This window comes from Pongo pygmaeus, chromosome 16 (assembly GCF_028885625.2).
Source record: "Pongo pygmaeus isolate AG05252 chromosome 16, NHGRI_mPonPyg2-v2.0_pri, whole genome shotgun sequence".
NCBI lineage: Eukaryota > Metazoa > Chordata > Mammalia > Primates > Hominidae > Pongo > Pongo pygmaeus.
In genome coordinates this window covers 101,036,807-101,062,868 of record NC_072389.2, presented here as the reverse complement: position 1 = coordinate 101,062,868, position 26,062 = coordinate 101,036,807, and the positions used below count along the sequence as shown (strand labels likewise).

Here is a 26,062-nt window from a genome sequence, read left to right as displayed (position 1 = left end):
AAGCCATGTCTCAACCATATCTACCAGAAATATACAGTTTTTATATCATACTTAATACTGGAATATCAGAATCATTCTCATCAAAACTCACAAAAAACGGGCAGGGAGCCTGACTATCATGCTGGTATTTATCACTATGTTAGAGATTCCGGTTCATGTAATAACATGAGAAAAATATGACAGAGATAAATGTTAAAATGGAAAAGACAGAAGGTCATAATTTAGAGACAATGTAATTATTTACTAAGTTTTTACGTAAAAAATGGAAAAAAATATGTATGAAAGTAATATAGTTCATAAGATGATGGCCAGATACAAGACCAATACTGTGAAAGCAATATGCTTTCTTAAGAAAAAAATAATCAACTAGAAAATATAATGGAAATAAAAAAGGCCATTCGTAATTGTCATAAATATATTATAGCTAGAAATGTCAATGTTTTATCTAGGAATAACTTTAATTGGAAATAAATAATGCCTATGTGAGCAAAACAATAAAATAGGACTTTGCCAGATAACATAAATGAACACCTAATTAAGTGAAATGGAGAGATGTATGTCAGAGAGAAAATTTAATATTAGAAAGATATCAATTTTTATAAATATATCTAGAATACAGTTAAAATCAAAATTGCAGCAGGATATTTAATAACACTTGACAAGTTGACTCTAGAAAAATACACAAATGTAGTCAAGAAACTTTAGAAAAGAATAATAATGGGACCTTATTCTGTTAGATTGTAAGGCACACCGCAAACTTACAGTAATTAAGACTGTGGTACTCACAAAGTCACAGAGAAAATATATCAGTAAAAGAGCAAATACCAACACAGACCTATGTATATATGATTTATTTATAATAAAAATGTACATTTTAAAATAGTGGGAAAAGAAAAAGCATTTCATAAGTTTGGAATTGAATAAGTGATTAACCCCTTATGGAAAAAAAATTAACTTTAACCTCTGCTTCATAGCACAGAAGGACATTTTAAGTGTACCAGAGAGGTACATGTAGTCATCATGTGCTGTCTAACACCATTTTGCTCAGGGATGGACTATGTATAAAATGGTATTCTGCTAACATTCTAATTCTGTATGTTTCCTGTACCTTTTCCACATTCAGGTTTAGACACGTAAATACTTACCAATGTGTTACAGTTCCCTACAGTATTCAGTATAGTTACATGCTGTACAGGTTTATAGAGTAGGAGAAATGGGCTATACCACATGGTCGAGGTGTGTAGTAGGCTATGTCACCTAGGTTTGTGTAAGTGCACTCTAGGATGTTCATACAATGATGAAATCATCTAAGGGTGTGTTTTTCAGAATTATTTCCCCATCCCTAAGCCGTGCATGACTCTATTGAATCTATAAAAGCACTAGAATAAAATCGTGGACAGTATTTGTATAATCCTGAGGTGTATATAACCAGAAACCTTAGGAGCCATCATACTGATGACTTATGTATTACACACTTATGAATAAGAAAAGACACCATGAAACAAGGCAGAGGGGCCAGTTCAGAAAAATATAATATACTTAACCAAATATTACTACTCAGAATGTATGAAGAACTACCATAAACGATTAAGAAAATAACATAACTCTGAAGATACGTTATGTTGAACTGAAATAACAAGTTTCTTCTGTTTTCTTTTTTCTTTTTTTTTTTTTTTTGAGATAGAGTCTTGCTCTGTCACCCAGACTGGAGTGCAGTGGCGCCATCTCGGCTCACTGCAAGCTCCGCCTCCCGGGTTCACGCCATTCTCCTGCCTCAGCCTCCTGAGTAGCTGGGACTACAGGCGCCCGCCACCGCGCCTGGCTAATTTTTTGTATTTTTAGTAGAGACGGGGTTTCACCCTGTTAGCCAGGATGGTCTCGATCTTCTGACTTCGTGATCCGCCCGCCTCGGCCTCCCTAAGCGCTGGGATTACAGGCGTGAGCCACCGCGCCCGGACACAAGTTTCTTCTTTTGTCATTAAATGTAAAATACCGAATATATTCTATTTTTAAAATATTAACAGTAGGAATAGCAAGTGTGAGAGCCTCCTTTAACCTTTCCCTGAGTCCTTTTTTCTAACTTCTCCTCTACTCCCTTACCCCACTCCTCTATGCCCAGGAAATATCAATTTTCTACAATTTGATGGCATCCTTTCAAGTCCCCTTTTGGTAAATTTGCACACACACATTTACACATACATGCTCATTTTTTGCATACAAACATATGAGTATTGCTTGTTGCATTTTTTTCACTTGACATGCCTTAGAAGTCCTTCCATGCTAGGCATTTTTAAGCGATACTTGGAGTCCTATGGCACAGATACACAAAGATTTATGGAATCACTTGCCCACTTGATAGACATCGAGACTATTTCCAGTGTTTCACTGTTATGAACAAGTCTGCCTTGAAAATGTTTGTGCATAAATCTTTCTGTACCCATGGTAATAGTTTTTTAGAATACATTTCTAGAAGTAGGATTGGCGGGCCAATTTACATTTGATAGGACAAAACTTCTTGCCAACTCCTATCAACTATATATGATTGTGTATCATTGCCAATCTTAGTTTATCAATATTCTGCTAATTACTATCAATAGGGGGAGGTAATAATTGATAACAGTCTCTCTAATTGCTTTTATCTGATAACTAGTGTTTTATACGTTTATTGCTTTTTTTCTTGTGGATTCACAACTCATGTTTTGTCATGTTTTGTCCATTTTTCTATGGGATTTTTATTGACTTGTAAGAACATTGTATACTAGAATATTAATACTTTGCTTCAAATTGTTACAAATGTTTTCTCATAGTAAAATATTAAAGGCAAGTAGGAGTTTATTAGGAGGGAAGAAAGTACATTTTAGGCATGAAGAAACATTTTGACAACTTAATTGAATCAGGCAGGTAGTAGGTAACCAGTTTAATTTTAATCAGTTCAGGTAAAAAAGGTTTTATATGGGGCCAGGTGCAGTGGCTCTTGCCTGTAATCCAGCACTTTGGGAGGCTGAGGCAGGTGGATCAAGAAGTCAGGAGATTGAGACCATCCTGGCTAACGCGGTGAAAACCCATCTCTACTGAAAAAAAACACAAAAACTTAGCCAGGCATGGTGGTACGTGCTTGTAGTCCCAGCTACTCGGAAGGCTGAGGCAGGAGAATCGCTTGAACCTGGGAGGCAGAGGTTGCAGTGAGCTGAGATCACGCCCAGTGCACTCCAGCCTGGGCGACACAGCCAGACTCCATCTCAAAAAACAAACAAACATAAATAAATAAATAAATGAACAGGTTTTATATGTAAACAGTTTTAGCCAAATTCGAATGCAAGAGAGCTCCTTCAGGTAACTTGAACTAAGGCTCCATGTTGTGTAAGAGCTTGGCATGTGACTGTAAATGTAACACAACACAAAGTCCAAACAATATGACCTACTAAAAATAATAAATACAATTTGTCTGCCATATTCTCTATAATTTCCTTCAATAAATTTGTGTGTGTGTGTGTGTGTGTGTGTGTGTGTGTTGGTGGAGGGGGGAGTTTTTGTTGGAGTGGGTGTGGATGCCCAAGATGGAAAGAGTATTAAAGCGTGCTATCTAAGAGTATGCTGCTATTATTTAAAGGGTTAATGATATCCGACATTGACAGCTGCCCAAATGTTGCTACATACGTCTTCACCCTCAAAGGTGACATTCTGAGAAGTGTAAGGCCAGTATGTTCTCTTCCATGATGTTAAATGACTTGCCTAAGCCCAAGAGCTGGTAAGGAGGACAGGACACCTTTTCCCTTCCCCCTACCTCTTTTCCATCTTATTTGCCCCTAAAAATAAGTGCTGAATCATTAGTATGTTTTTTCTTTTTTGGGAAATGTATTTTATCACATGAGTTAACATATCCAGTAGTGATAAGGGAAGTATAAAAATGTGACATAGGTCAATTTGTCAATTTATTCAAAACAATGCTTCTTTAACATGTACTATGCATGAGCACAGTGTTGACACTGGGACGAAGAGGAGAGCAAAGATATAGACTGCCTTGCCCTCATGGAGGTGACCTGCAGAGTCAGGGACTATGTACTTAGCTTGGGATGACCAGCTCAGAAAGTAGCATCCACCACTTAGCAGGCAGGCAATAAGTGTATGTTTAGCAAATCGTAAATCTTGGAGATTTAATGAAACAGCAACCACAATACGAAAAACAAAAATAATTAGTGATGGAAACACAGTTGATTGTCAACATTTTAATTTTCCAAAGAAGGCTATTTAAAAACTATTACTGACTATCACCATTATTGGATATGTAAAGAGAACATTTGAATCTTGAAATCTTCTCCTCTAGAAGATGGGAGGAAAGGGAAAGCTGGTCCCCACCTCTGCCCTGTTGGCCATTCAGCTTCTCTTACCACCTCCTGCTCCTTCCGCAGTGTGGAGCGCCTCATCAGCACATGTGTGGACACAAAGGCTGCTCCTCCAAGTTCTTTCACCACCACTCGCTGAGATGTTCACACCGCTGAAGATACATTCAAATATTTGGACCTGAAGGTCTGAGGGCCTAAAGTACCTACCTTTGCTTTCTACACGAATATAATGAAATAAAACTCTCAGTTACACTAGGGAGTAAGGGACCTGTGGCAGACATCGGGAATGGTTGGCAAAGTTTTATACCAAAGGTATGTGCCTTCCAATTCACTAAGCTGTATATTTGTATCACACATTTTTATGTATGTGCTATGCTTAGTGGCAAAAGGGGCTTTGGTTTTTTTCTTTTTTTTCTGGTGACTGATAATTAGATCAAAACATCAAATATAATCTGGGCACGGTGGCTCATGCCTGGAATCCCAGCACTTTGGGAGGCCAAGGCAGGAGGATCACCTGAGGTCAGGAGTTCAAGACCAGCCTGGCTAACATGGTGAAACACTGTCTCTACTAAAACTAAAAAAGTAGCTGGGTGTGGTGGCATGTGCCTGTAATTCCAGCTACTTGGAAGGCTGGGGCAGAAGAATCTGTTGAATCTGAAAGGTGGAGGTTGCAGTGAGCAGAGATGGTGCCATTGCACTCCAGCCTGGGCAACAGAGCAAGACTCCATTTCAAAAACAAACAAACAACAAACAAGCAAACAAAAAATCAAATGTATAAATGTCTATGAGTTCAGAGTGGCATTTAAAGAAAGAAAATCTTAAAAACAAGAAACTTTATTGGTCATTTTGGGAGGTTGACAGGGAACGATGTCTTCATTCAGAAAAATAATGAAGTGAAAAATAACTTATTAAAATGTGACCAAAACTTCCCTTGACTTTGTGCCTCATAAGTACACACCTAGCCTGAAGAGGGAAGGCTAAAATGGCAAGGACTGATTGATTAGATTTAGCCCATCCATCTCCTTATGACTCCCTCAATAACAGGACATGTGACAAAGAACCTGACAGTACCAGGGGGACTGGCCACATCCACAACTCTAGGTGACTTCTCCTCACCAGGAATGATGGCAGACCCTACAAAGGCAAAGAACGGAAACAATTAACCAACAAGGGTAAAAGGCAAGGACTCAGCTTTAAATCAGATTTATCCAGAGAAATCTCAGAGCAGTGAGATTTGCACACTTTGAAAATGCCCAGCATCATGGGCAAAACTCCAGAGAAACATGCATAAAGGACCCGTTTGATCTGGTAATAAAATATGTCATTTAAGGATCTTCATCGCTAATATTTTTAATATACAAAACCAACAGCACCAAAATTACGGTAGAAAAAGTTACTACTACTAACAGTAATAGAGACATGGGGCCAAGCACAAAATCATCAATAGCACCAATGACTCTCAGCTATAGACATGCTCCCTCTGAACCAGGCGCTGTGCTACATGCCTTCTTGAATTCTGACAAACACTGGTTACTATTATCTCCATTTATACAGGAGGTTAGTGGTCACCACAGAACAGATTAAGTAGTTTGCTCATAAGTGGCAGACATGGGATTTGAACCCAACTGTTTCTGGCTCAAATCTTTTGTTGATAAACACCGGAAATACTCTTCCCTCTTTTAATTACAACCTCAGGAAGAAGTTGCAAATTGTGAGAAAAACCTTTGCGTTTAATTTCCAATGATTAAAAAATCATTTATTCAAGCAACAGGGCCTGCACTTAATCAGTATTTGCTGCCTGCCATCAAACTCAGTCTCACAATGGTAATATCTATTTGACAACCAGGGATAAAGTGATATTCTTTGGAAAACAAGGCAACAATCCAGTTTCTTTAAAAAAAAAAAAACTGTCTGATGCAAGGTATGTTTTAGTTTAATTTACGTCTCAGGAAACAGCTTGCCCAAAAATGACTTTTGCAAGTCACGTCGAGTATTTCAGTCTATGATTTTGTATTGACTTTCACAGCCAGAAATATACTGCCCTGGACTTGGGAAGCTTATGAAAATCATATTAAAGTTGGTAATACTTGTTTAATCTTATTTTCTATTCACTCCAATTTTTACTCCACTATCTGCAATTCTGGAAGCAATAATATTATAGAACATTCTTAGATATCTAAGAGTTTTCTTGTTAATTAGAATTTATTGAGGTTAATTCAATAAATCACTGTTAGTATATAAAGTTTTACTCAAACAAAATACAAAGAATCATATATCCAGAAGAGTTCTCTCAATATTTTGATGCTGAGTAGCATGTTTTATTTTAATGTTTTATATAAGTATGTTTAAGGCCTAGCACTCAGTTTAATAGAGTCTGTATACATAAGTTGAATTCAAAATAACTGGCTTTAATTAAATCTTATATCATTGAATATAACTCTTCTATAATCTATTTTTCCTATTTTAATTTTCATCCTTCAATAATCTCTTAATATAAATTAATCTTATTTAATGTATGGTACCTTTTGCTCTGTTGGCCAATGCAGAACTCAATTCTGCATCATTTGTTCTACCTATAGGCTGCATTTATTGCCATTCTCCACTAATGTGGGGAATAATCAGTTGCTGAAATAATTGGCAATACATTAGTTTAGAAAATAGTATTTAAACAATATTATTATTGAGTTAACTTTAAGAAGACACCGGGACCTACAGTATTCAAAATTAGTATCTTCTTCACCAGGGTGGTGGCTTATGCTTGTAATCCCAGCACTTTGAGAGGCCAAGGTGGGTGGATCACTTGAGGTCAGGAATTTGAGGCCAGCCTGGCCAATATGGCAAAACCCTGTATCTACTAAAAATACAAAAATTAGCTGGGCATGATGGCAGGTGCCTGTAATCCCAGCTACTCAGGAGGCTGAGGTAGGAGAATCGCTTGAACCTGGGAGGTGGAGGTTGCAGTGAGCTGAGATTGTGCCACTGCACTCCAGCCTGGGCAACAGAGCAAGACTCTGTCTCAAAAAAAAAAAAAAAAAAAATCATCTTCTAGAAAAGGTGGGAAATTACAAATTATAGTATTTCAGTATTTCTAACTGATTTTTTTGCAAAGTGCTTTATAATCACAAATAAAATAATCAAACACTTCTGAAAAATATGCTTTTCCTTTCCATTTTAACAGATCGCCTTAACTATATTATCATCTATTTGTAACATACATAAATAAATACAACTGGCTCTGGATAAAGATGGTGAATTGAACACACTGTCATGTGAAAACTGGTACATAAGACCAAAGGTTTTCTGTTTTATTTTTAGGGCATAATTCCCAATTGGCCAAAAAACCAGAGAAGACAAAAGCAGAAATGAACAAACAAAAAAACCTAAAGCTGGAAAACAGAAGCATGCTTGGTAACTGATTTGGTGAATCTGAGAACACTGAGTCCTAAGCTGACCATGGGGAAAACCTAACACCTAAGGGAACTTATGGTTCCAGGTACCTCTGTAAGGGCAGGCTAAAGGGAAGAGTTGCAATAAAGAATTGAGGTTGCGAAGGATATGAACAGACACTTCTCAAAAGAAGACATTTATGCAGCCAAAAAACACATGAAAAAATGCTCATCATCACTGGCCATCAGAGAATTACAAATCAAAACCACAATGAGATACCATTTCACACCAGTTAGAATGGCGATCATTAAAAAGTCAAGAAACAATAGGTGCTGGAGAGGATGTGCAGAAATAGGAACACTTTTACACTGTTGTTGGGACTGTAAACTAGTTCAACCATTGTGGAAGTCAGTGTGGCGATTCCTCAGGGATCTAGAACTAGAAATACCATTTGACCCAGCCATCCCATTACTGGGTATATACCCAAAGGATTATAAATCATGCTGCTATAAAGACACATGCACACGTATGTTTATTGTGGCACTATTCACAATAGCAAAGACTTGGAACCAACCCAAATGTCCCATGATGATAGACTGGATTAAGAAAATGTGGCACATATACACGATGGAATACTATGCAGCCATAAAAAATGATGAGTTCATGTCCTTTGTAGGGACATGGATGAAGCTGGAAACCATCATTCTCAGCAAACTATTGCAAGGACAATAAACCAAACACCGCATGTTCTCACTCATAGGTGGGAATTGAACAATGAGAACACATGGACACACGAAGGGGAACGTCACACACCGGGGAACTCTTGTGGGGTGGGGGGAGTGGGGAGGGATAGCATTAGGAGATATACCTAATGCTAAATGATGAGTTAACGGGTGCAGCACACCAACATGGCACATGTATACATATGTAACAAACCTGCATGTTGTGCACATGTATCCTAAAACTTAAAGTATAATAATAAAAAATAAATAAAATAAAATAAAAAAAACAAAGAAGTGAGGTTGGGCCGGGCGTGGTGGTGCACGCCTGTAATCCCAGCACTTTGGGAGGCCAAGGTGGATGGATCATGAGGTCAAGAGATTGAGACCATCCAGGACAACATGGTGAAACCCCAGCTCTACTAAAAATACAAAAATTAGCTGGGCGTGGTGGTGTGCGCCTGTAGTCCCAGCTACTCAGGAGGCTGAGGCAGGAGAATCGCTTGAACCCGGGAGGCAGAAGTCACAGTGAACCGAGATCGTGCCACTGTACTCCAGCCTGGTGACAGAGCGACACTCTGTCTCAAAAAAAAAAAAAAAAAAAAAAAAGTGAGGTTGATTGAAAGTTGTTTTAGAGCTCCATATCTCCTTTGTTCTTTGATGCTGCAGGGCAAATACCCTTCACCTACCACAATAGAACACTGAAAAATTATTCTCTGAAGAGGATAAAACAGATGGCATCTATTTCATCTGAGCTGTAGCAAACTGAAGACAGAGTATTACATGACCATCAGTAGGGTAGATACTGAAACACACAAATGTGTTCTTCCACTGGAAAGCAAAGCACTGTGGCCTGTGCCTTTACCTTCAGAACCTTCTCTGGGAAATCAATAGAAAAGAATAAACTGGGCTTCATCAGTAAAATGGCTTGGCTAGAACTGGTCCTACTGTAACCCCAATCACATTTCAAATCCTCCTATTGTAGATATGAGCAGATGACCAAGGACCGCCTGATATGTTAGGAAAGTTCTTTATGTGAAAACTGGAGACTAAGACAAACAAAAATTTTTAAAAATACTACTTAAAAAAAGAATATGCAAACAAAAGAAATGTCAAATAACAACCCTTAACATCTTCAGGGAGGTACGTGGAAGATATCACAACCTGAAACTGTACAAGTACTACAAAAATAGGAACAAAGAAATCATAGAAATTTGTAAAACCTATATGAGAAGCACAAAACTCCGTAGAAGTTCAGAGAACACAAGGTAGATATGCCATATTAAAGGTCCCCCTAAGTGCCTAGCACAATGGACAAACACTGACTCTTACCAGTGTCCACCTTAGTGAAAAAGTTTATCCTAAACTTTCAGATAGGGGAAAATCACATGAAAAGGATCAGAATTAGTATAAATTCAGACTTCTCAGTGGCAACACGTAGAAATGGAGAAATGCTTCTAAAACGCAGAAGAAAAAGAAATTCTAGTGCAAGCCAGGGTACCAAGTAAACTGTGTGTGTAAAACAAAATATTTTTAGACCGCACCATCTCCCCACCTTTTCATAGCAGCCACTGGAGGACAGGCTCCACATAGGAGAAGCTAAAGCAAGAAAGTGACAGATGAAGGCTGGAGAAAATAGGAGCCCCAGCATAGAAGGCAGCTGCAGGAGCTCATGGCAGGAGAGATGTGAAGAGAGAGCCCAGAATGACAGCTGTGCCCAGACACCAAGGGCACCTAGTCTAGAAGAAGGTAGACCGAAAGGCTCTGGAAGGATTTTTCCTAGAAATTCTTCATGAAGTAACTGATGTATGAAAATATCTTGAGAGGGAATTGAGAGATTGACCGAGAGTGTAACGATGGCTTAGGGGTAACTACCTAAAACTAGTAAAAGGTAGGGGGAAGGGACTAAAAACAAATCAACTGTTAACACCAAAACTGAAATTTAGCAAAATAAATAAATAAATAACTGTTTACTCCCTAGCACAGCCCTTAGGAAGATTTATTAGTGATAATACACACCGAATACTAATTTAACAAAAATTGCAATATAACTGTCTTCAGAAAATAAGAACATCAGTATAATTGGGGGTGTGAATAGTATAGAGAGACAGATCTTCACCTTTAGTAGAAAGTCAAGAGATGATTTCTAAAACTAAAATAATACTAAGAAGAAGAATGGGAGGAAGACTAGCAGGTTACATATAGATAGGAAAGTGAATTCTGAAAGAATACAATAGAAATGTTGGAAGTAGTTGCTTTTGGGAAAAAGAAAATGGGGGTGGGCACGGTGGCTTCCCAGCACTTTGGAAAGCTGAGGCGGGCAGATCACTTGAAGTTAGGAGTTCGAGACCAGTCTGGCCAACATTGGGAAACCCCATCTCTATTAAAAATACAAAAAATTAACTGGGCATGGTGGTGTGTGCCTGTAATCCCAGCTACTCAGGAGGCTGAGGTGGGAGAATCGCTTGAACCCAGGAGGCGGAGGTGGCAGTGAGCCAAGATTGCACCATTGCACTCTGGCCTGGGTGACAGAGCAAGACTCTGTCAAAAAAAAAAAAAAAAAAAAAAAAAAAAAAAAAAAAAAGGAAAAGGGAAATGGGTGAGTGAGAGAATATGTTTTGCTATATTTTGGAACTAGATGTTTGAAACTATAATTGATATAATTATGCCACATATAATTCGCAACATATGTAAAGGTACTTTATTTAGGAGACCGAGATAGAAAATCCAGTTTAATCTGCAGTCATCAAAGTTCAAACTGTTCACGATTTTTAATAAGCAATGCTCTTATTCTATCACAAACAAAACACATGTTCTCTACTAAATAATATATAACTTCCCTTCTCAATTGTAGAAAATAGACATCTAACACCATACACAGTTTTATTCTTATGTGCATTTCAGCAATTATTTAGCTGTGACAATGGGAGAGAATGTAGGAGCCAAGTTCTCCAAACTTTGTTTTACTAGCACAATGGGGTCATAAGTTTATGAATGAAGTTTATAAAAATAAACATTTTGTGGTTTTGGGAATAAGAAACCATAACACAAGGATTACTTTAATTAAAATCACTTAATATTGTACAACCCAGCATTGTGTTATATTTCAACAAAATGGTGTACAACAATAAACATTCACTTGCATCCATTAATGCATTTAATTCAATAAGTAGATTTTGGGAATTCATCAGATGCTCAACTTGTGAGCATTCAGAGATGAGTCAAGTCATCAAGGTGTCTGTCAAGTCTGCTTACCTAGTAAGTATGAGATTAATTCTTAGAATTTAAAAAAATGTTTCATCTACATTTTTATTTCACTGGCCAAAAAGTGTCTTCAAATTAAGGTCACTAGACCAGTCTCATTGATCAAAGATGAAACACCTCCTTTAATTTGGGTGCAGTTAATTAAAGAGAGAATAGGAAGAAAATAGGTAGCTCTATATTCATGAAAAGACTGTTTTCCAAAGTATTCTTAATACAACCTACTTGAAGCCTAGAATTCATTTTCCTCTGGAAATAATACTCACATGGGAACAGCTAACACTTTAAGAAGAGTGTGTTTGATGTTCTAGGGCACCTATGGCTTATTTATTTTCTATTGGCAATACTCATGTAAGTGTGTTTGCACATGCAAATGTACCCCAATCATGTTGTGTCTGGGAAAAAATAACAGTATAGTCAACTGAAATAGTTATTAGTGTTTCTTTTCTTTACTTCTCTTTAAAGGCACACAGAGTACTAAGAATACAGACATGTGCCCAGAAGTTTCACAGTAGCTTACATTTCAGCATGAAATTCGGTATCTGATGGTATGTTATTTTCTCCTTCCCATCAACATTTTTGCATGAACTGCATTATGCATAGCCTAGGATTTGGGGAAGGAAGTGTATAGATTAAATCCCATGGCCACGAACATTTTGCTTCAAAGTAAAATGCAAAAAAAAAAAAAAAAAAAAAAAAAACTTTTGACCTGAAGTCACTTCAATGTGAGTCTATGAAAATAAAGATGTTTGAGAGAATTACCTTTTTAAAAAAACATTATTTTGAAATAAATACACCATTTTGAAATGGGCTAATGTGCACAAGCTCTTTCTTGGCCATATTATTTTAAATGTATGACTTTTTCATTTCAAAGGAAAGAAGCTCTTTTGCAAATGCCCTTTTCTAAAATGTAGAAGAACAATTTCCGCTGCAAAGTAGGTTGTGCAGAGCCTCTGCGATCTTACCTAAATTATTAATTTGGTTAATCAGTGCATTCCCTTCACAGATATTCTAAAGGGAGACTAGTCCCACTCCCTGTCCAAAATTTTACACAATATTAATTAGTAAATTTTTATTTAAAAAATGAAAACAGTATTAAACCCAGTCAATGCCCAGTTGTCTTATACAATATATATGATGCAAAAATTGGTATATTTCATTATAGTTTTCGCAAAGGAATTTGGTCTATATTTCTCCTACACATACAATCTACATTTTATAACCGAACAAACCTCCTTTCCAAACCCACTACAAATAATTTCTTCAGATGTATAATTAGGACACCTGCCTCAAATCCTTTGATAGGTTTTTAGTTCATTTCTTGGGAGAAGTGTTCTGGTTGTTTCTTTTTTAATCAAAGCTACTTTGCTAAATTGCTTTCCAAGCAGACCTCAGAATATTTGCAGTCAAAGTCTGGCTCTGGCCTTGTCGCAATTTGAATATTAACAGTCATAGTTTTACAGCCCTTCCATTTTGAGTAATGCACTGCAACTTCCACAATTCAGCCGTCATTTTTTCCCTTCCTCAGCCGGCCCTGGCCCTTAGAATGTTTGCGTGGTGTCACCGTGAATGCGCTCGGAGCAGAGTTATATGGCATCATTTGGAGAAACATTGCGTTAATAACCAGAGTTCAAGGGCAAAGGATATAAACGGAGCAAATTACAAGTCTGAACAGATATATAGCTTTTGCTAAAAGGGACATGGGCTGCTACTTTATTTACTGGGCACTGGTGCACTTGTGGAAGGTGCCAGAACACAAAAAGGCATTTTTAAAGGACCACATCACAGCCTAAGAAAACAGCATACATCTTCAGACTAGGAAGAAAGCTAGTGCAAGGATCAATGATTCTATTTCTTAATGAGAGAATATGATTTGCTATCGGGTACCTTAAGTTTCCGGGGTAATGTCACAGAGGATAGTATCATTTTATGTGCCAAAATGGAAGCAAAGCAGAGGTTTGTTGGAAACCTGAATTCTATACATCATTTCAAACTGCACCTTTGCTCAATTTGTGAAGAATTTTTTGCTGTAACCATTTGAACCAGGGTTATCACCCTAGTTCAAAATTAACACCATGAAAGAGTGATTTGTAAAAATGCTATATTTTATTTTTATATATCAACTTCAGAGCTATTTCAATGATTGAACAGAAACCAAAATTCGAAAGAGAGGAAAGAAATTTTTAAAGAAACAAAAGGACTTCATTAATAACTAAAGAAAATGAATATCAAAAAATAATTCCCACCTGCTACATTACCAAATACTTTTCCTAATAGACTCAATAACATACAGCATACTTTTCAAACGTGATACATTTCACAATGTATACATATATCAAAACATCACATTGTGTACCTTGAATATATGCAATTTTTATTTGTCAATTTTTCTTCAATAAAGCTGAAAAAAATGTAATACAAGATTTTCCTACTGGCAGGATGGAATGGTACAATAATTTTTTTTTGTAAGTTAGCTTGAAAATGATTGAAAAAAACTATGAAAATGTTCCTAATGTATGGTCCATTTATTTGCCTTAAATAAATTTCTTTGAAATTAATAATTTAAAACATGGAAATTTTGCCTCAAGATGTTCCTTACTGTGTTATTTACTCTAGTGAAATCCAAAAGCAACCTAAATATCCAACATTGGGAAAATATTTGAGCAAACCATATATACAATTAATGAAAGATTATGCAGTTATTAAAATTGGTTAATATGGATATTCTCTAATAATATTAAAAAGTCCCTTCGACATAATGCTATGTGAATCACTGCATAATCCCACAATTCAAATGTACTCTTTTCTAAGTGTGTAAGCATACATATAAACAATTCTAGTAAGAAGCATGCATACATTTAATTTACATGGGCATTTTTTTTGTATATGCTCTCCCTGTTAGCCTGATGGGATTATTATGTTTCCTTTTCCCATTTCTTTTTTCTAAACTTACTGTTCTGTTCATACGGTATTTGAAAGAGAAACACTCGTACTTAAGCTTTCTTTGAAAGAGAAACACTTGTACTTAAGCTTTCTCTTTCCACCCACTCGCTTTTCGATCAGTTGTGTAAAATATACCTTGGTGATATGTTTCCATCTCATTTATTACTATTTTAAACATGGCTTTCACTTCCTTCGTGGTGTTAGTGGACAGGGCAGAGGAAGATGGTGTAATTCTAAAGCACAATTTAACAGAAAAACATTTTCCTCATAGAAAAAAAAAATCTGTTTTTTTCTAAACTATGTTGCTCTCAGAAGTGAATGAATCAGCACCGGCAGGACTGACGGACTCCTCGACAGGAGATGCTTTACCTTCAGCGTTGCGGCTTGCGCAGGAGAAAGGCTTGCAGTGAATGGACCTGTCTGTCTTTCAGTTGCCAAAGAAGAGCCCGGACGACACAATAACTCTCTATCAGCCCCATTTCTATGCTGGTTCACGACTTATTCGCCCCTGCTATCCGTCTGCCTGCTTCGACCCTCACTCTCAACCTGACCAGTCTTAAAAAGGACACCTCTTAAATAGAATTGCCTGAAACAATGCGCCGTCATCCTTTTGCAAGGACAAATAAAACATATTCAAATTGCTCATGACTTTGAAACAAGTAAAAGCTAGATAAATTATGAAAATGTTGCATATCCTAATGTGCAAAATGTATATATCTTGGGCACATCCTTCTATTTTTTTCTTTTTCGAAAAAAATGTTTACTAGCGTTTACTAGCCAATTATCTTATATTTTTAGCCTGTGTAGAATATCTGAAGTGTATTGTCCACGCCCCTCCTTTTTAACCCATTTTCAATGGGTTTAATACTGCCCGAGATAAGGGGATGCAACTGTTCATGTCTGATTTCCTGTTGTTTCTCAGATACTGATAGGGCATCATTGACATAAATGACAAGACTTCTGAACTGTTTGCAATTTGGGAAGGGGAGACTCGCGGGCTGTTCGTTGGCGAAATGATTTGTCAAACATCAGTCCGAAATTATTCGGGGATTCTTCGCCCTCCACTTTCCCATAGCGCGTTTTCCTTTCTCCCACAGAGATATAATAGAAACTAATCTTCAAAATCCAAACATTCCAAGCCCCGTCCTTTTGTGCAGGCATCTCGCTGTCTGCGCTGGGCACGGAGCGGCGCGCGCGCGCCCGCCTTTCCCTCGGCGGCCCCCTGCGGCTCGAACCCGGGCCGCCAGACAGGCCATCCATCATCCGCCCTCCTCCCGCCCAGCGCCGCCGCCGCCGCGGCCAATCCGGCGGCAGGTGGGGCCGCACCTGCGGGACAGCCCGCCGCTTCCCTCCGCTCTCTTCGCCGCGCCTCGCGTGCTGGCAGCGCCCTTATGAGCCACTGCGTTCTCCAAGGCCAGAACGGGACAGGTACGCTCGGGTGACAGGGACCATATGTGCGCTGAGCCCGCGGCCGGCAGCCGGGGGGGGCGGCTGGAACGTGGGAGGACACGCTGTCCCTTAATGCACACGCGTGCTTTGGATGGGTGTGTCATCTATTTGTGGACATACGGGCCCTCACTGGGTTTAGCCTCTTGAAAACTTGAAGAATTAAGATGCTTACCTTTGGAAGGGAAGTGTAACTGAGAACACGTTTTAGTGATAGAATGTGTTGCCTCTGGTCTGTTTCTTGGGTGAACCCATGGTGGAGCTTCCAAGCCACGTCTGAATTCCGCATGCCCCCTACATACTTCAGGCAGTATTCCCCTGAGGCCTAAGTGAGAAATATTGACTCAACACTAAAGATTAAATAGTATCCACAGGATACAAAAATTACCCCAAACAAAAACCTAACCTAGACCTCAAGGACCGTGAAAAGACTGTAACAACTTAAAGAAAAAATAGGACCTCAAACTACAGAGAAGCTTTCATTTTCCAAATAGGCAAATTATTTGTAGTGCAATCCGCTTGTTTTTGTGGGGGCTAAAGTGGGTGTAGAGTTGCTTGGCTGTTCTGTGGAGGCAGCTAGATAAGTCCTGCTAACATGTTATGGATTTTGTAATTGGGCTCAATAACTCCCTTTGGTTTAAAAGGTCCAAAACATATATTTTATCATGTAATTTGAGAACAAATGAGAACAAGCAGAATGCCTGCCTCCCCTGATATGTTCCAGGAGTGTGTCTATGTAGATGTCAATTATGTAAGTGCAAGGCCTTGGAAAACAGCAGCCCTGCAGGTGGCTTCAAGGCTTCAAGATTTTTCAGAAAAGCATATTTCTTAAAGAAAAATACAAAATAAAAATAACAGCAACCACAGCCGCAAGCATTACCCTCCAACCTCCTGCCCCTGTCTTGCTTCTGAGTCATAAATCATGAAAAAGAGAGAGACAATGACTCCAGTTTTCCTGCCTTTAACAACTGAAACTGCTAATGCCAAAAAGGAAGAGAAATAAACAGGAGAGCTGTATTGCTGCAGAAGAAGGAGAGGTGCCCTTGGGAAACTGGAGGTTCCTCATCTCTAAGGACCTCCCATCCCTAAAAGGGGTCTCTCCCTTTAAAGTTAGTGGTTCTCAAACCTGTCTTCATGTGAGATTCACATAGGCTTTTGTTTTTGTTTTAAGAAATACAAATGCCAAAATTAATACTCTGGTTTGATTGGTCTGGGGTATGGTGGAGACAGAAGCACTTTGGGGTTAGACATAGGTATTTTGGGAAAACCTTTCCAATCCTTGGCATGTGCAGCCATCCAGCTGTGCATTCCAATTCTGTTCTGTTTCATGGGATACATGAGATATTATTTGATTCTATTTCATGAGATATATGAATGGGATTCATGGGATAGTATTCTGTTCTGTTTCACAGGATATAGTTATGCCCCCATCCCACAGTTGTCTCCCCTCTCCACTCAAGCATATGCACAGAACCCACATTGGGTAAACAAGATCTCTCTTTTTATTTCTTTTCCACCACTCAGTTCTATTAGCATTTTAGTGTATTCATTCTGGTTGTTAAAATGTATCACTCCTCATTTTAACACCTCGATAGCAGTTTGGGATTTTTGTTATTTGCTGTTGATGCATTTATATTTACATATTATTTTTTAAAATACTAAGTTTCGGGGATTGGCGAGCAAATGATAGACTTGCTGTGAAATTTTGAAGTCTAAAATGTTTTTATCAGAACCTGGAAGCCCAGCATGTTGGAGAAGTTCCCCCTTCAGAGCGTGGCCTTTGTTCATCCCCTTCAGGCCCACCTGAGCCACTGAGGATCGCCCGCAGAAGGCTGGCTGCACATTTTGTATGAGCAGAACATTCTTCCTGTTCACCAAAGTGGAACTGAAGTTTCTCTTTCCCTTGGATTTTCTCACACTCCACGGCCAGGAGCGCCACATTTCTGGATTATGTTGTACGCTTTACCTTGAGAGATAGATGATCTGGTCTTTGATTAGACACCCTGACCTTTTACGAGTGTTGATCATTGATCATGATCTAGGCTGGATAGAAAGCTCTTGACTCTGAAAAGTTACTCTGCTGCCGACACCACAGGGAAATGCAATTTCTCAGTCCTGGTAGTCACTGCAGTAGGACTCCCCCTCGATTAGGATTCCTCTTGTTATTATTTTACTTTTTTTAAGCAAGCTGCAGCCTCTACTATCCGGCTCTAGCTTTTAGTTACAGTAATCAATTTTTCTGTGTAACTGACTGTAATTGTTGGTTTGGATATTGAGCTTTCATGGAGCTTAGACATAGAGTGTTCCCGTGAAGAGTCTTCTCCATACCTAGCAGACAGATGGGTAATAATGCCATACATTAATACCTCCACGTTGGTTTATGTGTGTTTGACCACAGTGCAAGCATGATTATTTTTGCCCAGTAAAAGCTATTAGAGATCTATTTGGTAGGTTTTACGATCAATAGCTCCTGTGATATTTCTATAGCAGCCACAGAATAATCAATTGAAGGTCATATAAAGTAAATTACCATCCTCCTATAATGATTCTTTTTTCTAGATGAAAATTGGGTTTTACTATTTCATCAGGAGCCTCTCACGACGCATGCTCTGTCTGTTTGAGAAAGAGAGATATAAAAGTTATGAGCGTGTTTTGAACATAGTATTAATATCCATTACTTGAATTTGTGGTATTGGATTATTGAATTAGTGGATTCACACTGGAATTCCTTCAAAACCCTTTCTTATGTACTCAGTGACACACTTAACAGTGGAGAGCAAACGGACGCCTTTGCCGCGTGGTGGAGTGAGTCACTTTGCAAAAGTCAATCTTGGTAGCTGTCTCTTTAAAGCAAATTTAGAGTTGGTTAAATGTGTTATATTGACAGTGTGACCGACTGAGCTTCTCTCTGCAAACCCTTTTGGAGAGTGACTGGTGAACTAAACAGGAGATGGAGTCAGGAATGCTGAATACTAATGCATAGTCCATGAGTAGCTCAAGGTGAAAGGGGGACAAGTGGCGGGTGGAGAGGAGAGAGGCCTGTGCACCTGCTCTCCAGCCAGGTGTCTCCCTCATGCGAGATGCCTAACCTGGATTTCAGACTGGCAGTGCGAGCCAGAGTGATGGCTGTGCCTCTATAAAAGATTGCAATTTGCCAACCGGAGGCATGCAATCCCCCAGCTGTCTTAAAGGGACCCATTTTCAAAGTTTAGCCTTTCTTTTTGTGGGTGCAATCAGTTGTGCACTGAAAAACTGCAGCCACAGTTGGATAACTGCAGGCACAACAGGCCACGAGAGGCCTCTTTGCTCCAAATTTTGTACCTGCAACTAATTGCACTTACAGAAAATGGGAGTGTGGTAGGAGCTTTTTTAAAAAATTGGGGCCAGTAAATTCTCCATGGAGGAAATAGGCAAGGAAAGAGACAGTTACTCACTTTCTTAAGGACAAAGGCAAATGGAGGCATCCTTTCCTTGACACACCCCATCTAGTCTATAGAGCATGGTCTAGAAGCCGAATACCAGGTACCACAAATGCCCTGATCATCTGGGACATTGCCTGGGACTCAGTAACATCTTGCAAATGTACAAGAAATAATCTATGAAAAGTAGCCCAGAGAAGACATTAGTGAGTTTGAGACAATAACTCCGGTGATAAATTAATGAAGTGTTTTATAATAAATAGCAGGGGGATTTTCTTTCTATTTAAATAAATTGTTAGTTACTTCTCATTTGCTTTGCAGATAACGCATGCAAAAATTAAGATAGTAGTGACTCTAGATTTTATTCAAAAGGTAAATCAGGAGCCTCTTTGCATTTACAGATATTTATAAATGCACATACATAAGATATGTATGTATTTATACATATATAAATTATATATGGTATATTTGTATATGCACTTATATACACATATTTTATACATATACTTTTTTTTTTGAGAGATTGTCTTGCTCTGTCACCCAGGCCGTAGTGCAATGGTGCAATCTCAGCTCACTGCAGCCTCTGCCTCACAGGTTCAAGCAATTCTCCTACCTCAGCCTCCCAAGTAGCTGGGACTACAGGTGTGCATCACTGTGCCTGGCTAATTTTTGTATTTTTAGTAGAGATGGGGTTTCACCATGTTGACCAGGCTGGTCTCTAACTTTTGACTTCAGGTGATCCGCCAACCTCAGCCTCCCAAACTGTTGAGATTACAGGCGTGAGCCACCATACCCGGCTACATACACTTACTTTAATTACTTTTTTGATGAGCCTAGGGAAAGGGCAGCCTTGCCATTTTTTTTTTTTTTTCTTGAGACAAAGTTTCACTCTTGTTGCCCAGGCTGGAGTGCAATGGCGCCATCTAGGCTCACCACACCTCTGCCTCCCGGGTTCAAGTGATTCTCCTGCCTCAGCCTCCTGAGTAGCTGGGATTACAGGCATGTACCACCACACCTGGCTAATTTTGTATTTTTAGTAGAGACAGGGTTTCTCCATGTTGGTCAGGCTGGTCTCGAACTCCTGACCTCAGGTGATTCGCCCGCCTCAGCCTCCCAAAGTGCTGGGATTACAGGCGTGAGCCACCACGCCTGGCCCAGTCTTGCTTTTTAAGGGATGCACAAATATGACTTGGGTGACTCCCAAGTCTTGGTGGGTGAATTTCCTGCCTGGGGGCTTGCAAAGTTATGTCTCACAAGGAACCCATCTTACCATCTATTCTGTACAATTTAGTGACAGGCAAGTTGAGACTCAACTCAAAACCTTGTTTTCTACCTTTTGCAGATGACCATAAATTAAGCTCTTAGCCTGGGAATTGTAAATAAAATACAAAATAACATTTGAATTTTGAGATACTGTTCTTACAGAAATAGTTTGAAATATAATTTTATCCCAATAACAAATTTAATCACCAAACAAAGCAAGCAAAGGTTTTAGTAGTTCTTATGGTTCCCAGGAAATTGATGATAGAGTAGTGTAACAGGAATTAAAAATTGAAGAAGTCCAGACAGAAATATAGAGCAATAGAGTAGAGTACAGAGCACAGAAATAAATCCATGTGGTCAACTCGGCAAGGGTGTCAATAACAAACAATAGGGAAAGTATTGTCTTTTCAACAAATAGTGTTGGGACAAGTGGACATCCACATGCAAAAGAATGATAGTGTACCTATATCTTATACCATACACAGAAGTTAACTCAAAATGGGCTAAAGACCTGAATCTGTAAAACTCCTAGAAGAAAATAGAGGGGGGAAATGTCATGATAGTGGTCTTGGAAATGATTTCATAGATATGACACCAAAAGCACAAGCAACAAAAGCAAAAGTAGACAAAGGGGAACAAAAGCTTTTGCACAGCAAAGGAAACAGTCAACAGAGTGAAAAGGCAACCTAAAGAATGGGAGAAAATATTTGCAAACTATTCATCCAACAGGGGATTAATACCAAGAGTATACAAAGAGCTTATACGACTAAATAGCAAAATAATGATAATAAAGATAGCCAATTGTTTAAATGAGCTATGGATTGCAAAGACATTTCTCCCAAGAAGACATACAAATGGCCAACAGGTATATGAAAAATAAGATGCTTAGCATCACTTATCATAAAAAATGCAAATCAAAGCCATAATGAGATAGTACCTCATACTTGTTAGGATAGCATTTTCAGAAAAACAAATGACAAGTGCTGAGAGATGTAGAGAAACCGGAACCCTTGAACACTGTTGGTAAGAAGGGCAAGTGGTATAGCCACTATGGAAAACAGTATGAAGGTTTCTAGAAAATGTAAAAATAGAACTGCCATATGATTCAGCTATCTCACTTTGGGTATTTATCCAAAAGAATTAAAATCAAGATCACAAAGGTATACTCCCATGTCATTGAAGCATTATTTACAATAGCTGAGATGTAGAAGCAAGTGAAATGTCCATCAGCAGATAAATGTATACATAAAATGTGGTATATACCTACTATGGCATATTATTCAGCCTAAAGAAAAGAAGGAGATCCTACAATATGTGACAATATGTGATATTATGAAATATATATTTGGTCTTGGTCCCCACTTCCTGGCATATTACTCCTAAAATTCTTGGAATCACCAAAGAGAAAAGTGTGTTTTTGTATGCTTGAGGCTTGACTAATGGCTGGCAGTCCCTAATAGCTTCAGGATGGGACTTATCACTGCAAAGATGAAGAGAGGATTAGAAGGTTGGGACTTTTAAACCTATCCTTCAACCACCTAGGAGAAGAGAGGGGCTGAAGGTGAAGTTGGTCACCAATGACCAGTGATATAACCAGTCATGAGGTAATGAAATTACCATAAAGGATTGGGTGTGGAGAGCTTCTGGAAACCTGGGCAAGCTGGAGGCTCCTGGAGGGTGGTGTGCCTAGAAAGAGAATGGAAGCTCTGCACACCTTCTCCCATATCTTGCCCTATGCCTTTTTTTTTTTTCATATGCAACCTTCGTGGTATCCTTTAATAATAAACCTGTAAATGTAAGTAAGTGCACTCCTGTGTTCTGTGAGCCACTCTTTTAAATTAATCAGACCCAAGGAGGGGGTCACTGGCTATAAATCCCGATTTATAGCTGGCCAATTAGATGCACAGGTGAAACAACCTGGGGCTTGTGATTAGCATCTGAAGTGGAGGCAGTCTCATGAGATGGAGCCCTCAACCTGTGGGATATGAGGCAGTCTCCAGGTAGATCACGTCAGAGTTGAATTGCAGGGTGCCCGGCTGATGTCGGCTGTAGAATTGATTGCTTGCTTGATGTATGGGGAAAACCACCCCAATGTGTGGTGTCAGAAGCACGTCGTGAGACAATAGAGAAAACGAGTTTGTATTTTCCACTCAACACGGATGATACTTGAGGACATTATATTAGGTGAAATAAACTAGTCGCAAGGGACAAATACTGCATGTTTCCACTCATTTGAGATGTTCAAAATAGGCAAACTCTTAGAGGCTGAGAGTAGAATGGTGGCTGCCAGGGCCTGTGGGGAGGGAGAGATGGAGAGTTGGCAATCAGTAGGTGTAAGGTTTCAGTTAGGCAAGATGAATAAGTTCTAGTGACCTACAGTGTAGCATTGTACCGATAGTTAAAATATTGTATGGTACACTTAAATTTCTGTTAAAGGGTAGATTTCATGTTAAGTGTTCTTACCACAATAAAATAAAAGTAGAAATTTAAAAAAAAAAAGAAAAGAAAAAGAGACAGTTCCAAGATATCATGGGAAGACACTCTCAGAATAAGGCAATTAAAGTCCAGGAGTCCTCCAATTCAGCCCATCTACTGCCTCCTTAATGCAACATGAGTATAAATCACATTTTGAAACTTGATTGACTTTTCCCATAGAGCAACACTGAAAGGAATTTTTAGGTTCTCTCACATGTTTACTTAATAATTGACTCCTATGTAAATATGAAATTCAGCAAAACAGCACTGAACGGATTTTGGTATCGATAACGGCATTTGTTTTCATCTACGTATGTTGACCTAGGAATCTAGTCTCCCAGAAAACCCCTTCAAGAGAATGAAATGCCGCCAGAAATACAAACGAGCCCCCAAGCGGCTTATTAAGGGCCACCCGACCTGCATCATAATGGGAATATTTGAGATTGTGGAGCTACCCTTTCATCTTTCCCCACCTTTCCTTTCATGACACATTGTATAAATGAAGCCTCTACCATTATCCTTTGGAGAGTAAATTAAATAAAGGATTATTTTCCCTTATTCATTCAGCTGGACTGCAGCATTCAGGTTTGGTCCCACACTTCAAAGAGGGGTGGAGAACTTATAGGGAGTTCAGAGAAGAGGAATACGAATGATATAAGCAATAGAATCTGAGCTATGTTCAGTAAATTGTTCTACAGAGGAAGAAGGTACAAGATGACAGGAGTATGAAATGATGAAGAGGAAATGGCAAGATTATTTTTCTTCAGGGGTAAAAGTAATAACATTTGGGGAAATGGGCTTAAATTAGGAACAATTTTACATGTATAGTAATATATTCCATTAACTGTGAAAGCTAAAAAATAAAGTGAAGCTATAAAATGGCAATTCTTATAAGTCAAAAATGCCCTATGCAAATGAAGTGTTCAATAAAAGACAGCTGTTATTGGAACTAATTGATGTTGATGATGATTGAAATTATTTCCTTGCAAGTTTCTGTAACAACCTAGCACTTTCTAGTCTTTCTTAGTACTTGCCTTGCCGAACCCCAACCTTGGATTAGCACTCCACCATGTTCCTTCTCCACACCTGTGCTGACAGCTTCGCTTGGCTAATTGTGGCTGATCCTGGCTAATCTTGGTTTCACTAGAAAGAATAAAATCTTGGCTGGGAATGATGGTGTGTGGATGTAATCCCAGCTATTCAGGAGGCTGAGGCAGGAGAATCACGTGTGCCTGGGAGGAGGAGGTTGCAGTGAGCCGAGATCGCACCATTGCACTCCAGCCTGGGTGACAAGAGTGAGACTCCATCTCAAAACAAACAAACAAACAAGCAAATAAACAGAATAAAATCTTAAGCCTCTAGTGGACTCTCACCACTGTCCTGCAGCTTGAAAAATTTCCCTATTGAATTGAGTCTCCAAGACACTGTCTTCTCCCTACTCAAACCAGTGGTTTACACTAAACTGACCTTGCCTCAACTTTCACTTGGAAAGTAAATGCCATCAATTGAGAAATCCCTCATCTTTTACTTCATTTTCTAAATATTTTTAAAATTTTTAACTCACCTATATCCACACTGTCTTTTTTCCTTCAAGATTACAACTGATGAAAGGTGGCTTCTGTTTTCAAAGGTCTGGGGTTTTCTTTGTTTTGTTTTTTAAGATCTTATCCTCTCATCCTTCTGAAGAATTCTGTAGACTTTGGGTCATGACTCTCCTGCATCCAATGTACCTTCTTTACTGGATCAGTGTACACACTAGGCAGTATAAACACCTAAACAAAACAAACAAAACTCAAGCCCAAAAGATGATAGCTGACTTCTAATTTGGCAAAAGATGATAGTTGACCTCCAATATCCATTGTTTCCTTCTCTCTTCGTACAGGAATCTATGCTTCTGTCTGGGTCCATGAACGCCTGGAACGGGCAATGTTCCCCAGCTTCTCTTGCAGCTAGGTGAGGCCCTGTGCATGAGTAAACACATGCAGTATTTCAGGCTCTTGGAAGCATCCTCAATGCAGGGATCTGAGCCCTTCATCGCTTCCTCCTATACTGATGTTGGCAGAGCTGTGAGAGAGAAAGATCTTGGCCCCCATTGTTTGGGGAGCCACCATAGCAGCTCTGGACTTCTTACCTCCTAACATTATCAATGGGAGTGAAAAATAGACATCTACCTAGTGTACGCTGTTGTTATATTTTTCTATCTCTTGCAGCCAACTCTAATCTCAGCTGATAAATGAATACTCCTTACAACTCAGGTCCCTAAAACTGCCTCGTCCTTAGCTTTCCTTCACACACAGCATTTTGAGTTATCTCCATGTGCATCCTTCACATCCTCACTCCTGTCACACCTCGACCTGGTCCAGTGTGGCTTCCACCATCATCCTGTAGGAACTGCATTTGTCAGGCGCACTGACCTCCATCTGCCAGTCCTCATGTTACCCAACAGAGCAGCAGCACTGGGCATCCTCCACTTTCTCACACGTCTCTCTTTTCTAGAAGTCTGTGTTATCACACTGTCCTGGGTTTTCCTTGGCCCCTCTGGTTACTACTCCTCAGTCTCCTTTGCAATCCTACATTTCAATTGCCTGCTCCATCACTCTCCTGTTGGTTTCATAGGCATTTAAACCTAAAGTATCTAAAATGAGACTCTTGATTCTCCCACCTCCCAAACCTGGTTCTACCTCAATCATCCACATATTAGCAAATTCACCGACCTGATTTATCTAGAATATGGGAGTCATATCCCATTCTGCTCTCTACCTCGCTCCTTAGAGCCCTCATCTCAAAGCAGTCCTGATGAGGTCCA

The 26,062-nt window shown here is 39.1% G+C and overlaps 1 protein-coding gene across 1 annotated transcript in view; it reads left to right on the top strand.

Annotated features, from left to right (window-relative positions):
• The first annotated feature begins 3,615 nt into the window (after positions 1-3,615).
• The window catches only part of LOC129013907 (uncharacterized), a 60,323-nt gene continuing 37,876 nt past the window's right edge, over positions 3,616-26,062 (top strand). The window contains exons 1-2 of the mRNA XM_054450608.1: positions 3,616-3,690; positions 15,793-16,081. Of these exons, the coding sequence (XP_054306583.1) occupies positions 3,616-3,690; positions 15,793-16,081 (364 nt within the window). The remainder of the gene's footprint in view (positions 3,691-15,792; positions 16,082-26,062) is intronic.